General features: G+C 41.2%; 1 protein-coding gene across 1 annotated transcript in view; it reads right to left on the reverse strand.

Moving 5' to 3' along the window:
- Nucleotides 1-19,692, reverse strand: part of ABCC4 (ATP binding cassette subfamily C member 4) — a 215,960-nt gene that overhangs the window by 50,605 nt on the left and 145,663 nt on the right. The window contains 1 exon segment of the mRNA XM_032610741.1: nucleotides 15,958-16,037. Coding sequence (XP_032466632.1) covers nucleotides 15,958-16,037 — 80 coding nt within the window.

The raw sequence follows: 19,692 nt of genomic DNA on the forward strand, positions 1-19,692 counted from the left end.
GGGAAACAGAGTGCACTTCTCCCTTCCTTTGTGTTCAGCAAATCTCAACGATCGATAGCTTCCTTACTAACCTTTTTCAGTGTTTGAGCTTATTACGAAATTCAAGACTACACTGCATCTATTTCCTGTGTTTGAAAAGCACAGCTTAGAAATAACACCAGATAAAAGTGGAAATAAAATGTTGAACAATGTACCCCACATAAAAACTAACCAAAAGAAAGCTGGAGTATCTAACTAACATGAAGTTAGGAAGGATTCCTAGAAATAAAGGAAAACATTTCATAATAAGGGGTCAATTTTATCTAAAAGATATTTTAAAAAATCCAAACTTACATAATCCTAATAACACAGCTCACTAATGTATAAAGCAAAATCTGACAGAACTCAGTAGAAATAGACAATGCCATATCCATAAGTGGGAGATTGAAACCCACCCATCTCAAAGACTGGAGAAAAAGCAGATAAAAATCAACGGAGATATAAAAGATTTTTAAAATGTCATTAATATATTTGACCTAATTAGGAACTATACAACACGGCAGTCAGTGATTACCTAAGACATTCTTTTCAACTGCATATATCCTATACTATAAAGCAAGTATCAACAAACTTCAAGGGACAGAAATTGAACAGAATATATTCTGACCTAAGCAGATTTAACAAGAAATCAATAACAAAAAGGCAACTAGTATGTCACTAAATATTTGGAAGTTCAATAATATATTTCAAGGTATCATCTAATTCAAAATTACAATAAAATTACAAAGAATTTTGGCATAAAAGAAAATGAATATCTACAAATACTAAAATTTAAAGGCTGCAACTAAGGTGCTTAGAGGTAAATTTATAACTTTAAAACATTTTTTTTTAAAGGCCACAGAGTGTACATGGGAAATCTCTGAATCTTCCTCTTAATTTCACTGTGAACTAAAAACTGTTGTAAAAAAAAAAAGTCTTATTTAAAAAAACAAAAAGAAAGTATAAAAGTCAAGGGTCGGGCTTCCCTGGTGGCGCAGTGGTTGAGAGTCCGCCTGCCGATGCAGGGGACACGGGTTCGGGCCCCGGTCCGGGAAGATCCCACATGCCGCGGAGCGGCTGGGCCCGTGAGCCATGGCCGCTGAGCCTGCGCGTCCAGAGCCTGTGCTCCGCAACGGGAGAGGCCACAACAGAGAGGCGCCCACGTAAAAAAAAAAAAAAAAGGTGGGTGGGGGAGGGATTACCATTAATGTGAATTAAAAGAGAATAACACAAGAGATATCACAGGCACTAAAGATGGGATATAATAAGCATTGCGCTCATAAACTTAAAAATACAATGCCAACAACAAATTTCTTGAAAAACCACATACAAAGACTGACAGAATATGAAACAGAAGATCTGAATACTTCCATATCAATTTAAGAATCTGACTCCATAATACGAAAATTTCCCACCAAAAAAAGACTTTAGGTCTATAGGGCTTCCCAAGTAGATTGTGAAAAAAGTTTTACCAAATTCTTCCAGGGAATTTGACTCCAGCATTATCATGATATAAAAACCACACAAACACATTAAAAGAAAAAAATTACAATCCAAACTGTCTTAGGAACACTAAACAACATACCAATAAACTGAATCTAACAACATAAAAAAAGGAGTATTTCACAATCAAACCTGGCTAGGCAAGTCAGGAATCCACAGGGCCAGCTGTTACAAACGATAGGCTGGAACTCTTGGGCAGGAGCCAATGCTGTTATCCACAGGCAGAACTTTCTATTCAGGGAAGCCTTAACTCTTAAGTCCTTTCAACAGACTGAATCAGGCCCACCAAGACTATCTAAGATAGCATTCCTTACTTAAAGTCAACTGATTATGTACTTTAATCATATTTATAAAATATCTGCACAGTAACACCTAGACTACTTTGTGACTGAATAACCGGAATGCAGCCTGGTCAAATTGACACATAAAACTGACCATGGGAGTGCCCTGGTGGCCTAGTGTTTAGGATTTCGGGCTTTCGCTGCCCTGGCCCGGGCTCAATCCCTGATTGGGGAACTGAGATACCACAAGCCGCAAGGTGCAGCTAAAAAAAAAAAAAAAAAAAAAAAAAAAGACCATAACAAAAATATCCATTTCCCATGTCTTTTTATGAGGACTGCATAACTCTGATACCAAAACCTGGCAAAACATTTAAAGAAAAGCAAATTATGAACCAAGATGCCTCATGAACAACAGATACAAATATTCTTGACAAAACATTAACAAATTGCATACAATGATATGTAAAAAAAATATATATGGTACACATTAGGACCAAGTGGAGTTTATTCTAGGAATATAAGGTTAATTTAACCTGCAAATATCAATCGTTATAATATACCACATTAAAAGATTAATGGTGAATAATAATATAATTATGTGAAGAAATGTAGAAAAATACTGGTCAAATTTTAACACCTATTCTTGATTTTAAAAACAGTAAAATTCTCAGGAATTTAGGAATTAAAGGAAACATTCAATCTACCTAAAAAAATTGCAGTTAACATCATTCTTGATGGAAAAATATCAAAAGATTTTATCTTAAGAGTACAAGAATGTATTATCACCTTTTTTCCACATCGTACTCAAACCTCTAGCCACAGCAAGGAAATAAAACTCATAAATATTGGAAATGAAGAAGTAAAATTGTTAATATTCGCAGCTAACATGACCGTGGATATAGAAAATTCTACAAGATTAAAAAAGAAAAACCACGCCCAGGAAATGCAAGGTGGATTCACAAATAAATCAACTGTATTTGTATACACCAGCAACAAGCAACTGGAAAGTGATATTAAAAACAATCCCATAAATACAATCAAAAGACATCAAATATTGAGGAATGAATTTAACCAAAAGATTATATAAGATTTCTGTAACAACTACAAAACACTTCTAAAATTCAACATGACCTAAATAAGTAGAGAGATGTACCACATACATAACTGACAGATTCAATAGTGTTAAACTCAGACTCCCCTCAAATGGATCTATAGCTAAAAGAAAATATTAATCAAAATTCCAGCAGGCTTTCATTGAAAACAAATTAAAAGGCTTCTAAAATTTGTACAGAAAAGTAAATGATCTAGAATGATCAAAACAATCTTAAGAAGAAGTACAAAGTTAGAGGACTTAAACCAGAGGATTTCAAGTCTTACTAAAACGAACAGTAACTAAGACTGCAGTACTGGTACAAGGATGAACAGATCAATCGAACAAAATAAAGTATACAAACTCAGACTTATTAACATACAGTCAGATGATTTTTAACCAAGGTGCCAATTCAATCCATAAAAGTCTTTTAAACAAATGTGGCTAGAATAACTGGAAAAAACAGTCAGTAAGCATGCATGAAAAAGAGCTCAATATCATTAATCATTAGGAAAATGCAAACTGACACCACAATGAGAGTAGTCATGCACAGAAAGACTTGAATCACAAAGACTGATAATACTAAGTGCTGCAAAAATTGCTAAGGTGTGGAACAGCCAGAACTCCCGTATGTTGCTGGCGGGTGTGTAAAATGGTGCAACTATCTTGAAAAACTTTATGGTAATTTTTTTTAAAGTTAACAAACGCCTACCTTACGACCCAACAGTTCCAACTTGTATGTGGAGCTTGTATCATTCCTCTAAAATAGAGCTGAGAAGAAGGATAACTTGTGTCCGTATAAACACTTCTCCAAGAAGGTTCATGGCTAAAAGCTATGAACAACACAAGTATCTATCAACTGGAGAATGGATAAATTAATTGTGGTATCTTCATATAATGGAATGACTCAGAAAGTAAAAAGAAAGAAAAGAACCACTGAAACAAGTAGCAACATGGATGGATCTTGAAAATCTTGAAAGCACGTTAAGCAAAACAAGGCAGCACAGCAAAACCTGCACTATGTCGATTCCATTTATATACGGAGCCCAAGAACAGGAAACCTGATATATGTCGACAGAAATCTCAGATAACTGCGGGGGTGTGGAAACTGACTGCAAAGGGGCAAGAGAGATTTTTCTGAGGTCATGGGAATGCTCTACATTTTGTTTTGTGTGGTAATCAAAGGGATGTAAACAATTATCAAAACTCATTAACCAAAAGAATGAAAAATTGCTTGTTTCATCGTACGTAAAGTATACCTCAAAAAATCAATAAATACGTTTTAAAAAATAGATTAGAAGACGGTCCAGTGGTTAGGACTCGGTGCTTTCACTGCTTGGGTATGGGTTCGATCCCTGGTGGGGGAACTAAGATGCTGCAAGCCCCACAGAGCAGCCAAATCATAAAACAAAACAAAACAAAAAGACAAACAACAACAAGAAGAAAAAGAAAAACACAGCAACGACAGCCATGATGACACCAGAATCCAATTCCCATACCTTAGGTTATGCTCAGGCAGGTGTTGGCAAAGTGTAAAACACACAACCATAATTTCATGTGTTGATTACCTTGGGTGCACTGGGAAAAGAAGGCTGGGGGGACACATGTGGGAGATAACGGTAACCAGCAGGGTGCCTGAGCCCCAGCTGACATATCTCCTACAGGATGCTGCCCTTGGCTTCAATGCTAGAGCTGTCCTATCTGCTTCCTAAGTGGATGCAGATAACAATCAGGGAAAATGAAATCAAAAGACCCAGAGAAAGAGTTGCAAGAAACAAAACTCACAAGCAGAGAGCAAGCACAAGACAAACAGATTATAATTCATCACGTTCCACATCAGACTGGAGACATATATCCATGCATAAAGTAGCAAGGACGAGGTTTTCATAAAAATGAAGGAAGTTCTCCAGCTCACCCGTTCTTCTTAACTTTATCAAGAAAATACACTGGTAGATAGAATTGAAGAAATATACTCAAGAAGAGCATATAGAGACTCTAAAGGTCCTCACCATGAGTAAATGTTTTGCCATTTTCCCCTCCCTAGGAACAACAGTCCATTTGATCATTCCTAAAGATACAAGATGGCGGGGAGAGAAAGCACTGTGAATGGCCACTATAGTTTTGTAATGGACATCGTCCAATAATGCTACAATGTAAAGTTCTATGCTCTGAATAGCACCACGAGGCTTGATAAAAATGGGGTGCTTATTGTTTTTTCTTTAGGTCTTAATTAGCTTCTTGTTAAACTATAAACGTTATCATTGGACCACACATGCTGGGACAGACAAAATGGAACACTTGGTTGCCAGCCTAGGAAGGTCCCCACTGATTAACTGTCATCAGGATGATGCTGGCAGTGCTGATTTCTAAGTGTGCTAACGATCAAGCTGGAGAAACCCACCCGCCGTCTGATCTTTCATTAAAAAGAAAGGTAAACGGAGCATATGAGTGGGCTTGTGTGAAGCACATCACCTTAGTCTCTGAAACCCGAGGGTCAAGTGTTTGTAAATATTCCCAGTAACCAATATTATCAATTCTCCTATCTATTAAAAAGGAAACCCACTTTAACTTGGCAGTGTGCATGCATCTTTAGCTCTGGGACTAGCATTTTCGGGGAATATCCCATCCCTGCAAATTCCAAACTAAAATGCTTCTGTTGATTTTAAAAGCGGGAAAATGCTGTGATTCAGTTAAAATGGATGAGTTTACTTTTAAAGGGTCCAAAACACAGAGATCTTTCAAACAGGGCAAGGCAGCCTAACTAACAATCACTTTTGTCCAATGGGGATTTGAGGGAGGGGGTGGGGAAAGGGTCAACACACCACAGAAATCTCAAAATGACAAAGTCATTGTTCAGTGAAAGAGGCTGGAATGCTTTCTACACACTTTCCCTGACATCTCTACACAATGAAATGCAAGGGTCAGTGGTACTGAGACAAGCAAAGGCAGTTCCACTCTTTGCTTCTATAAAAGCAAGTGACCCAAGCTATGAGCCCCTGGTCTCAGGCTTGCTTTGTTCTCAGTATCCAGATGCAGCAGCTTGTTCTTTTGCGCTCCCCTCTCTGCAAAGAAATGACTGCGAACACCTCCTTCACATTTTCTTTTTCTTGGGCATTTTCACTTCATAAAGCTGCAGTCAATGTGTTTTGTGTGTGGTGAGGAGGGAATGACACGTTCCATGGTGGTCCCCGCCACTGCCAGCATTGGTGGCTCAAGCAGCCTCAGGGTTAGCCCTTTGTGTCCGTGAAAGGATATGAAAAGTCAGTTATTTAAGCTCAGCCAAGCTGCTGTGTTTTGTTTTGTTTTGTTTTGGGGTGGATTAGGGGTGTGTGAGGAGGAAAGGTTTTGCAATTCCGTTTTCCTCAATAAATTACATCATTTTGCAGTATGCAAGTTTGCATGCTCAGAGCAGTTCCCAAATTTTATTAATTAATATGCCTCAACCCAACCTTCCGAATCTTACTGGCCATTGTCACGCACTCATTTCTCTACTGGGAGACTTCTTGAAAGTGGACATTTTAATGGAAAGAATTCTGGAATAATTGTGACTCCTTACTCAATGTTATCAGGGATCTTGAAGTTTCCGAAATTGTATGGAAATATTTAGTACTCAATGGTCTATTCAGAAAACAACTGTTTTTCCCCCCCTGTAGGTCTACACTGGAAAATGTCCATTAAATTCTTCAGGATTACAAACCTAGAATCTTTGTGGCACACACTCATGTGGTGATACAGATGGACCTGGAAACTGTCTGCAACAATTGCTTTATTGTAGCATAATGCTGTTACTGGACTATTTTTCCTAATGAAAAATATATGTGTTATTTCAAAAATAACTAGCCATTATTTAGCGCTTAACATGTAGTTAGAATTTTATTGACTTCATTATGTCTTCCCAACAAACTTTATGAAGTTGGTAATATTTTCTCTATTTTACAGAGAAGGAAAGTGTAGCTTTGTGGGAGAGAGGGAGAGAGCTAGGACTCAAGCTTGGGAAGGGAGACTGCGGGGCTCCCCACTCCAGCACTCCTTAAAGCTGCTGACGTCACAGAACATTATCCCTTAACATATAATCAGTATATAATACAATAGCACAGTCACACCACTAAACCATCACGTTTTTCCTAGAGAACAAAGAACACTGGAAAAAACCATTTTCAGGGCTCTTACATCCTCAGGTAGAATCACACTAAATATACCACATCAATTGGCTTTTTTTTTTTTAATGTTGACTTCCTTCTTCCTTTAGAATGATGAACAACTCCAGTTTGGTCAATAACTATAATTCAACTGGACACGCAACATATCTGGTAACTACAAGAGTCAAACTAATGGTGTTGAAACTCGTAATTCCCCTGTTAGGATATGGGGATACTAATGCCATCACCTGAGGGGACGGACTGTCCTGCAGTGTGGAACCCCTATTAAGAATCCAGGGTTTTCATTAGAAACACAAGGCATTGCTACTTGGATGTCCCAAAGATAAACCTGGACAAGTCAGCGCCTCGTCCTGTCTTCCCTATGTTGGCAAAATCCTATCCTTCTGGTGGTCTCTTCTTCCTCTCTGTAGCCTTCCATCCAACACTCCAAACCGAATTCCTGTGCTTGAGACACAAGTTACCCTGCGATCTGTCCCACTGGGCCTCTCCATCTTTATCTCCTTCGATGACTGACCCCCAGGCTTCCCGATCCAGCTATTTACGGTATGCCGGCCCCCGCCTCCATCCTGCAGTCTCCTGGGCTCCCTGCCATTTGTGCATCCTCCATCCCAACATGAGGTTCGGGAATCAATGGGAAGCCACCCCCAGTCTCTCCAGGCAGGGTTACAGAAAATGCCCCCTTAACTGCTACAATCTGAATAGTCAATTCTAGAATAATACAAAATCTCAATGTTTTGGTATAATTTAACAGCAGAAATAGGTATCATGTCACGAGTTTCTCTTGTGTAAATCACATCTGTAGTGCATCATCTACAGTTTCTAAAACACTTCTGAAACTCTCAGCACAGAATTCTCCTGTATTTCTCCAATTCATCCCTCCCCCCCACTCATCTGTTGTCTCATCGACACCTTTTTTATTTAAGTGACACCTTTATTAATTCCTTCCAAAGTATCCAACTTGCCAAACAACTCTTCCATTTGGAATCCAGAGATTTACAGTTAAGATAATACAACAAGGGCAAGTAGCGTGAACAAGTTTAGGAAGAGTCACAACGGATTTAGAACAAAGATAACGAGGTTGAGGACTGGAGCAGAGTGTAGGCACCCTGGAGGCAGCCACCGGAAGCATATTTTACAGAGGAAATGGAGAGATGATGTGACGCAGGAGGAGGTGAAAATGAAGAAACGGATTAACCGAAAAAGAGCAGTTGCTGAGTCTGCCGTCCCATCTAGAGGCAATCAGCCTCCTGTTTCAGGGTCTCTTCTTTTCTGTAAGGTATGGACATTGTTTTATTGCAGAATAGAGTGGTCAAGAAAAGCTTCATTAATGTGGAAGAGAGACGTTTTCTGGTCCTTAAATACTGAAGCCTTGAGAGGCTCCATCTGAGAATGGGCTAAAGATGTGCAAATGCAGACTTCCCTGGCGGTCCGGCGGTTAAGACTCCGCGCTTCCACTGAGAGGGGCGTGGGTTCAATCCCTGATCGGGGAACAAAATCCTGCATGCTGCACGGCGCGGCCAAAAAAAAAAGATGTGCAAACACACACACACACACACACACACACACACACACACACACACAAACACACACACACGACAAACCAGTAGATCAACAGCCAGTCCATCAGACATGTAAACTTTCTTTCCAGGAACTGTAGCGAGATTAGATTTAAGGACTAGGAAATTTCAATTTTACTCTCTAGGCCTGGGCTCCTTCATGACATAAATCACTGGCAAAGAAAGAGAAACAAATCTATGTAGATGTGTATTCCGAGATGGTACTGCACCGTGGGAAAAGAGTCCTACTCCAGTGTCAGGGGTGATGAACGGCCAGTCTCTAAAGATCCTGGGATCCGATGATCCCTTCAAGGCTCTCACCCTTTTATGATATATTAAGTCTGCATTTCAGTGAAAAAGCAAACTTAACTTCTGAAATTATTTGGGCATTGGAAGCAAAAATAATAAAGGTATCTGATCTTAGAGGATCGCAGGCAGGCTAAACTATGTAACACAGTATTCATAAGGAAAAGACAGAAGAAACACAGAAATAATACAAAGCAGGTGTTTTGTATAATTACAAAACATTAAATGAATTACCTGAGATTTCATTTTAGGGAACGAGAAAGAAATTAGATGAGAAAAAGTATATGGAACAAACACTTTAGAATGAAAATGATCAACTATATTTCAAGGTTTATCAAATATACCCAAGGATGAGCAGAATCATCAAAAATGAGTTTGTGGGACTTCCCTGGTGGTCCAGTGAGTAAGACTCTGCGCTCCCAATGCAGGGGGCCTGGGTTCAATCCCTGGTCAGGGAACTAGATCCCGCATGCATGTCACAACTAAGAGTTCACATGCCCCAACTAAGAGCCTGCATGCCGCAGCAAAGATCCCGCGTGCCACAACTTAGATCCGGAGCAGCTTAAATTAATTAATTAATTATTTTAAAAAATGAGCTTGAACACACTTGGCACTACCTACATCCTTTAAAACAAAACCGAACTGAAAAACCCCCTTCAAGGCCCTTGCCAACACCACTCTCAGCTGGTGACAGACAGAAAGACTGTTGCCCATTGGGAAACTAGGCTTCCAGCAGCCCCTCCTGCCCCACCATCCACAAAGGCCTTTTCCTCTCATCTGGGATCAAAGGTCGCTTTCTAGAAGCCACGCCCACCTCCTGGACCAGGCTCCCTTACTACCTCCAGCCCCACACCCAGTTTGCCTTCCAGGACTTCCCCCAGGCGCTGCCACAGTTAGGATTCCAAAGGCGGCAAGGGGTGGACCTCTGTGTGTCTCCCTCCCCTTGGGGACCTGGAGGGGAGGATTCCTGCCTGACCCACCCCCATACTACAGGGTGTCAACGCTAATCCCTGTTTGTTGAGGGGAAGGAGGGGCAGAGGAAAATAGTACCCACCACACACCCCCAACCCCAAAACTAAAACACCCAACCAGCAGCTCCTCCGCAGACCCTACATTCCGGATGGGCCTCTCTCTGGTTTTACTCAGACTCCTTCCAGGAGTAGCCTGCCTTCACTTCAGCTTCCTCCACGCCTCCTGAATTTGCAGCCCTTTGCAGTCTGGCCCCGCCCATCTGAAACCTGCTTCTTAGGTCACCAGAAGCCTCCTGATTTCTAAATCAACTGACAGCTTTCCAGGGACTTACCTTCTCCTTTGCACTTAACAGACTTGTCCTTCCTTGGTCCCCCAACCTATTTCCTCATCTCTTCATTGTGTGTCTCTTCTGCTTCCCTTCTCTCTCTGCTTTCCCTCCGAATATAAAGGCTTCCATAGGATCTTTGCTCCTGAAATGATTCACTCTCTCTCCGGGCAGTCTTATTCATTTTCACAGATTCAGCTTTTACCTGCTCAGTAAAGAATACACAGGTGCCATACTCATCCCAGGTCTCTCTATTTTTGTTTTTTTGTTTGTTTTTTTTTTGGTACGCGGGCCTCTCACTGTCGTGGCCTCTCCAGTTGCGGAGCACAGGCTCCGGACACGCAGGCTCAGCGGCCATGGCTCACGGGCCCAGCCACTCCGCGGCATGTGGGATCTTCCCGGAGCGGGGCACGAACCCGCGTCCCCTGCATCGGCAGGCGGACTCTCAACCACTGCGCCGCCGGGGAAGCCCAGCAGGTCTCTCTTTCAAACACCAGACTCTTACTTCCAATTAAGTACAGGATGCTTACATCTGGAGGTCCAAAAATGTCAAGGAAGATCTGGGTGTGGAAATCAGATTTGTCTCACACTAAAGCCTTATCCAGTCTCCTATCCAGTATACTCCTGTTGTAACTTACCACACAGCACAGTACTTGCTGACTTTCGATCTGTCTCTCCCAGGAGAGTGTGCCTCAAGGAAGATGGGAATTAGATTTCATTCAACTCCACATCCCCAAGCCCTGCATGGTGCCTAGCACACGCAAATGAATGCTTGTCCAATGAACGAAGACAAAGGGTTTACCTTTTTCATCCCCACATCCCTAGCACATAATAGAAGCTTGATAAAGCACTGCTGCAAACAATCCAAAAATGAAGACATGTTGTGGGAAAGAGAAATATTGAATGAATTACAAATCCACACATCACAAATATGCAATGGAAATAATTCGTTTGAGAGAAACTTCAAGATTTCCCATTATATTTCTAGTTGCAAATACATTCACAAAACCATACAACTGGCCATCAAATATTACAAATTTACTGCATTATTAAAATGATCATTAAGAATTAATTTAATCCTTAATAAAATTAAATTTTAAATTTAAATACTACTGAAACATAAATATTATGTATGTATGGTACCATTATTAATTAAATCAATCACTGTTTTAAGAAAGTGAGAGGCTATATTTATGTTGTTGTTATTTATGCTGTGGCATTAGGAAGTCAAGTCATACACTTAAGAATGTGAATTTTAAGTGACCACATTTTGTTTGTTTGTTTATGTTTATTCAAATACATTATGTTTTGAAGGCCAAAGTCCTATTCAAAGAATTCTCCCTCATTGATTTCTCACATACGAGGTTTATATGGCCTTTATAACTTTGTATTTCAATCCCTATTTTCATAAAGATATTTAGTTTTCATGAGTGAAGAACCATGTTCGGGATTGATAGATGACTTGGTTTTTAAAACACTGTTAATACTCAAAGCTGTTATGATTTTTGAAAAAGCAAACAAACAAAATGTGTCTGAACAACACTTTAATAAGCCAGATGTGCACTGCCAGCCACTGGCTAACTTATCTAAAAAGCCCAAGGCAACGCTGAGATAACCTGCAGACTGCTGTTATTTTGTATAAAATATTTATTTCCTATATTTAAAAAACTTCCCTCATTTCTGGCCTACCCTTCCAAAATGCCTCGTCAGTCAAAAATCGGTCTCTCTTCATTCGCTCGTGTTCCATACCTGTGTCAGCTCAGGTTCCCATATCCCACACATTAACCCCACTGTTCCTCTGGAATTCTCACTGGAATGTTGCACAATAGTAAATTACACTCATTTCAAAATGAGCTGTGTCACTGCTTCCCATCAGCATGGATATGAATCACTAAATGAAACCAAAAACAAAACAGAAAGCAAACAAAACCCCACAAATGTTCACACAAATACGAATCATTTGTTGAAGTCCAAGGGACAAAGTTAAGTAAATACCTTCCATGTGGCCAGCAAACTTGCTCACATTTTAAACAGAATTTTCTCATCTCAGTCACTGAGTTAGTGGAATAATAAAATCTGACTTCTGACTGCCTTCATGGGAGTATACCCCCTCCCCCATTATGAGGGCTCTGTCTCAGTTCCCTTTCTTGAATTCATCAGCATCAGACTTAACTGGAGACACAATTATGTTCTAGGCCAATGGTCCATATTTCTGAACTCTTACTTACAAAACCAACAAAATTATCATTGTCTTTCTTACAGATAAAGCAATGAAACATGCATGCTACGGATAAAAAAGTTACCATAGGTAAGTGTAATTACATTATTTCTGTACCTGCTTGATTTTAATTCTCCTGAAAAGTATTATCACATGCTTATCTTCAGTAAGAAACAAACATTAAACATGTCAGTGTTGGTTTTAATACTCTGAAAAGTGGAAAGGTATCTAAGCTTTGAATTTTGATTTGTATTCTATTTGTTACTATAAATCCTGCCAAGTTCTTTCTGGCTCAAGAATAAGAGATGACATGTAGATCAGGAAGGACCACAAGATCAAACCAAGGTTAACTTCTTGATATGGAATTTCCCAACCCTTTCTCAAGTCAGCTGTTGGGTTTAGAAGGACTCACGATCTGTGAACTTCCCTGAGCAGAGGAAGACCTGCTAGTCATTAGGATTCTGACGCTAAGAATCAGAGGAGAGACATTAAAACCCAGGGTCTCCTGATGTCAGCAGCCCGTTTTGCTAATGACATTAAAACCAAAGGCACACAAGAAATTTTCTATCTCAGTTCTGAAAGGGGATGACAAAACTCTTCAGAGAAGCTGATGGGCCAGACAAGAGACCTAAAAGTCACTTCCATTTCAGATTCCTATGCACTTGTGAGGGTGTTACTATTAACAAAGATAATATTCAGGATACCTTTTATCCTGACTTTTTAAGTTAGAGGATTGAGTCCAAGTGGATAAAATTTCCTTAAAAAAAAAAAACTAACTCCTTAAAAAAAAAATAGATCCACCTCTTAAGCAAAGCCATAAGGTGAGTCAAGCTGATTGTCATTTTGACCTTCCTTTGCTTTAATTCGGGAGCCTATTTAGAAATGTAACGAGCAACCCTCTTCATGCGGTTCAGCTCAGCTAGCAGAGCTAATAGGCCTCTAATTAATTTCCAGAAGATTGCTGTTATAACTAACAGGTTTTAAACATTTGGTTGATTGGGGAAAATGAATTGAATATAATGTATTTGATTTGGAAAATTAGTTTTCATTCTATGTGCTTACCATAATAGTGTTTATTTTAAGTTTACATGATTCCATTAAGAGTCCCAGATCACCACTGGGTTCTTTTCATCTTTACAGTGTCCTATCCAAATTCAAAAAAAGAGAAAAAGAAAATCAATTTACATTTTGATTTTGGTTGGCTTTTCTTTGAGGGCAGGTCGACTTCATTTTTGTGGCTTTAATAAAAATCTTTGCTTGCTAATATAGCAACAGGTCCAAATACTTCAAAATGATCCCAGCGATACCTCGTCAAAACCCCACTCATTGAATGCAAAGCCTCTGGAGAAAGGCTTCTGCACACAAAGATGAATCAGTTACTGCATTGTTTATTAAGTTTCACCTGACTCCTCCTGATAACCGTTTAAACAATGAATGTTGGGAAACGTCTCTCAAAGAATCAACTACAATGGCAGGGATCAGGGCTTTTATATTTAACTAATATCATCTTATAAAGGAGAAAATATTTCTTCCTGAAGGGATTATGGGAGCCTTCTTAGAGACACCTGCAAACAAAACAAGTGACAATAGATCTTTATCATAATTGATAACTGAGTCATCCTTTATAAAAAAACTCCTTTCTTGAAGACAATACTATTGAGATTTACTATTGCAATGAGATTCAAGAAATCAGCTAATTGGAACTACTGGTATTTACGTTTCACCAAGATTAAGTTAGACCCTTGTCCCTCAGGTTAAAAAGAACAGTAAGACTCTGCCTCTAAATCACAGCTTACTTCACATTGGTAAACAGTGGAGGCCTCTGCCCATAGGCTACATTCATTGGCGCATTTCTCTGTGACTAACAGGAATGGCTAGAATAATCTCAGGCCTATTATTGATATTTCTGACATAGCTAATTTTCCAAATTAAGTATTTGTGGCTCCTTTTATAAAAATGGCTCCAGGGGGCTTCCCTGGTGGCGCAGTGGTTGAGAGTCCGCCTGCCGATGCAGGGGACGCGGGTTCGTGCCCCGGTCCGGGAGGATCCCACATGCCGCGGAGCGGCTGGGCCCGTGAGCCATGGCCGCTGAGCCTGTGCGTCCGGAGCCTGTGCTCTGCAACGGGAGAGGCCACAACAGTGAGAGGCCCGCGTACTGCAAAAAAAAAAAAAAAAAAAAAAAAAGGCTCCAGGAGAGACCCTAAGTTTTGACTTAAAGAGCACTTGAGCATTGAAATAAAAAATGGGGGTATGGGGAGCATCAGTATCAAGCCATGACCGCACATCCTAACTGCAGCATTCCTCCTTCCTGGTCTTAAAATGGGCTCGTGTTAACTGGCACTTAGGGAATGTGGAAAGGCTTCCAACTTAGGAGGTATCAATATTAGCAGCAGCAGCTGGGATTTTAGAAAATGTACACCTTTTGATAAATGTGGTTTTTTTGGTTGGTTTGTTTGTTTGTGTTTTGGTAGGCGGGCCTCTCACCGCTGTGGCCCCTCCCGCCACGGAGCACAGGCTCTGGACACGCAGGCTCAGCGGCCATGGCTCACCGGCCCAGCCGCTCCGCGGCATGTGGGATCCTCCCGGACCGGGGCACGAACCCGTGTCCCCTGCATCGGCAGGCGGACTCCCAACCACTGCGCCACCAGGGAAGCCCTGATAAATGTTTCTGATGTCCAAAACACTTGGAAATGAAACAGAAAGTCCCCTCAGCCTGAATCACTTCAAAGTAGACAGAATTAAACAGATAAAAACATCCCAAACGCACAATACTAAATGAGATTAGAGCTCAGATGACCTAACATCATTCTTTAGAACTTCCAAGTCCACAGACAAAACAAAGGCTGTGTAGAAGGTATTTCTGTGGGATTGAAGGTTTGTTTTTTTAAAGACACCTTAAGACACAGCAATCAATGTGTTAAAAGAAAAGCTGTCTACAAAAACAAAAAAGACATTTTCTGAGATGACTCTGATCCCTTACTCAAATTATTGGCTTAAAGGTACTTGCTTTTAAAGGCTTTGTATCTTCCATGACCGCTCTCTATTGTCCTTGTTAAAGGATTATTTTCACCTTATTATTACTAGTCTTTTCTTTGTAGGTAACCACACCTGGCTTTATACACACACACAAAAAAACGGTGCAGTAAGTATTTGTCTTTTGTGGTAATCCGATGCATAATTTAGTTAATCTAGGCTACCATGAGAGGTGATTCTCTGTTGTGAAATGTGCTCACAGTAAAGGAAATCCACGCCAGATAGCTGAACGGCAGCGGGAGAACCACTTACCAAGCATGTCGCTGCTTCGAACCAACCTTGACCGTGACTGTGTAGCCACTCCTACAGCAGGTGTCACTCATGTTAACTCAGCCTCCCGATCACAGCCACACCTTTCTCTTACAAACGTGGCCTTTTACTTAATTAAGATAACACAGTCAGGCTGAAAGGCCCATCTCAGCCCGTGTGAAAAGGCCTTGAAAAACAGGCACTTTGCTTTGTGCTGTGAGAACTCTGACATGACTGTTACATTACCTGGATGAAATCAAGAAATGTCAGGGGCAGCAAGTCATCCATATGCCCAATGTCTTTGGAGAAACGATTCAAAATTCTTCCTGCAACAACAGGATATGAGAAATTACTCATTTCCCCAGACAGGCCCTTTAAGAGAAACAATTCACGAACAAATTAAAACAATATTTTAAATGCATATGTATTTAATATATTATAGATTCATATGAAATAAGCCAATGTCAGTGGTAAAGAAAAAAACAGACGTTACCTAAAGAGATATTAAAATACCAATGGCATTGAGCGGGCAGTTGAAATTTTTGGCCCTTATTTTTAAACGGGGGTGGGGAGGGGAGAAGCGGGTCTTGTGGAAGTATCAGGAAGGGTTGGTGGATTTTAGAATGTTTCATCCTTTTACATCCATCCCATTTAAGACTTCAAGTGCTAGAGGCGGTAAACAATTTAAAATTCATAAATTACTCCTAATTGTTACACTAACTTTGATTTATCAGAATTAATGTTGCTAAGTGATACTTTAAAAAAAAAGAAAACTAATTACAACCTGTCTGCAATTTTTTAATCCCCAGAATGGTGCATAGCACCTTACATCTTGGGAAATTTGGGATTCTTCCAATTTCCAAGTTGTGCATTTACTACCAGGGTAATAAGTTGTTGTTTTCAGAGGCGCACCGAGTGTGAAGAACACACGACTCATGCTTAAGCATCCAACAAGACCAGAGGGATGGAAGCAGGAAAACAAATATTACTTGACGACGAAAAGATCATTTCTTATTGCTTTTATTTTCCTTCTCAAAATTCACCAAAACAGTATACTCTGAAGGCTGCAGGACTGGAAGATGAGAACTAATTTGTAATAAATATCTGGTCTTTTTAATGATTAAATTCAAAGGCACTGAAGTAACAACACACGCAGGCACGCACACAGCCTGTTCTGGTGTAGCAGCTCCTGAGAAATGTGTTATCTAGGCCCCTGAACTTCTTTCATAACTGAGGCTCCAGGAAGCCAGCCTGCAGGTGAGATGTGGGGCCTCTAGGTGCTCTTCCTGACCCCTGTCAGAGGTGACTTTCTCCCGAGGCCCTTCACACCAAGCCACAGCTGGACACTGAATGAGCAGAGGCTGGGCGCTGAGTTTCCGCTGCCGGGATGAGCCAGCTCTGCTGTCCTCCGCAGGGCGCATGGCTCACCGGAAGCACAGGGTGCGGCCAAGCCGGGGGCTGCAGACATCGGAGGCTTTCGCCCTCGGCCAGGCCAGGCCGTTACAGGCTGGGCCTCAATTCTCCTGTCTCAGGCTTAGGAAATACAGACTCCAGAAACCGTCTTTTAGTGGCACGTTTGGAGGACCAGGGACAAATTTTCGGAGCCTCTAGGAATGCTTGCTTTAGAAGGTGATTCTCAGGATTAAATGGGCTCATGCAGGTGAAGAACCCAGTCACGATGCCCGGTGAGTTAACAGGTGCCCAACCACCAAGGAGAGATACTGACTATTCCCCCCAGGTCCCGCAGCATCATGTCACCTCGGAAAGTCTACCAGACACTGGAGCAACGTCCACCTGTCAAAATGCACTTGCTGATTCAGGAGTGTTGGGGGAGCTAGAGAGTCTGCATTTCTTCCCAGCTGTCAGGTGACCCCCCTCCCCTTTAAACTATTTCCCAGATCACACTTCGAGGGGCAAGAAGATGGGAATCATTTAATCAATTCTGCTTTAGGAACATTAAAATCAGATGCGCAATTTCCCCACATATTCTTATGCATATTGTGGCCCATTTAGTTATTTTTTACCTTCTCAAAGCAGCAATGCCCAAATAAGGAATATACACGACAAAAAATGTCAAAGACATACTTTAAATTCTTGTGACTTCTTCAATGGAAAAATACAACTTTTTAACGTAGGCAGAATTTGGAAACAAGTACAATTTGTCTTAGAAGGTGTTAAAAGAGATATTGGCTACTCAGGGATGAACAGTATGTGTCATCCACCCCTTTACCATTCACCAGATGTGGGAGTCCTAAGGTCTGAGAGACCCAGGGTTGGCAAAGAGTATAAAATACAAGCAAAGCAAAAACAATGAGAAAAACCCATCTCCCCTCATAGCAACTATAGAAACTGAACAGAATGTCAGAGATCACCAAAAAACTAAACTCTTATTCACCAATGAGCTAGGTATAGAAAATGTGAGATCAAAAAGTTCGTTACTACTACTTCTTCTTCTTCTTCTTTTTTATTTATTTATTTATTTGCCCGGGGGGTGGGGGGTTGCTGCCTTGGGTCTTCATTGCTGCGCCCGGGCTTTCTCTAGTTGCGGTGAGCGGGGGCTACTCTTGGCTGTGATGCGGGGGCTTCTCTTTGCAGTGGCTTATCTTCTTGCGGAGCACAGCCTCTAGGCACGCGGGCTTCAGTACTTGCAGCACGCAGGCTCAGTAGTTGTGGCACATGGGCTCAGTTGCTCCACGGCATGTGGAATCTTCCCAAACCAGGGATCGAACCCATGTCTCCTGCATTGGCATGTGGATTCTTAACCACTGCACCACCAGGGAAGTCCTCAACAGTTACTTCTTTGCACTAAGAAATATTAAGAGAACGAATGGTGTTTGCAGAATATTTCACCTGGCTCTGAAATAGGCTGTTGTAACCAGAGGTGTGATTCCAAGTTCATGGCCTCATAGTACTAAACTTTTCTCAAAACTCTCCAAATGAAATCCTAATGATGAATTCACTTCACACACGTGCCATGACTCTTCACCCACATGACACGTGGCCCCTGCTGGAGTTATCTCTAGGGAGGTAGAGGGAAGGGCAGTTCACGTGAACATGGGGAACCCAATGCATTTTCAGACAGTTCTGTTAGACGGCTTTCTCACATCAAACCGAATCTTGCCTTCCTGGAACATCCAACCTCTGCCGCTTCTTCTGCCCTTATAGCCACACAAAGGGAACCTAATTTCTCTTGATATGACAGCCTTTCAAATACTTGAATGAAGTGAATCACATCCTTTCCAGCAACTACTCCTTGGTGCCTCAATGATCCCTCATGAGGCTCGGTGTCCTATCTTGGCCGCTGCCTCTTGTCCAGACTCAGATGGACAGTCTCAGTTAATGCCTTGTGCCCAGTATTAAAATTAATACCCCAGGTACTGTTTGATTACCTTCGGGTAAAGTAGTACCACCACCTCTCCCATCTTGCATATCCAACCACAGAGCCAACAATCACGATAAATTCTGGTGGCCAGGTCACATTTTAGATGTGGGTATAATGAATATCCACATGGCTCCCACCTGTACTACACAGGAAGATACTGGGGACCAACGAGCAGTATGTATAAACTCTAAGTGTGTACCTCTTCTGACCCAGAAATTCCATTTCTAGGAACATATACCCAGGAGTTAATGAGTGCATCAAAGATATTCAGTGTGGCACACTTGGCAAGTCAGAAGTAGAAAACAACTTGAACAAGTCTATAACGTATTACGCGCGATTTTAATTTTTTCTCTCCCCAGGGGAAGCCAACTCACTGACCAGCCACCTAGTCATTCCCATTTCCCCCCCTCAAGCAATACAAGGCCAGGAGAGAAGCCAGGAAAGTGGACCAGCCTCGCCGTACCCAGCAAAGATCATCAGAGGCACAGTGGCTTTGGGCACGAGCCCTGTGACAATGGCCCCAGCTCCCATGAGGACCCCAGTTCCCAGCTTCAGTTACAGGAAACTCAGCATCGTTCCAGCTCCAGGAGATGTCCATT

This window comes from Phocoena sinus, chromosome 18, assembly GCF_008692025.1.
Source record: "Phocoena sinus isolate mPhoSin1 chromosome 18, mPhoSin1.pri, whole genome shotgun sequence".
NCBI classification, from domain to species: Eukaryota; Metazoa; Chordata; class Mammalia; order Artiodactyla; family Phocoenidae; genus Phocoena; species Phocoena sinus.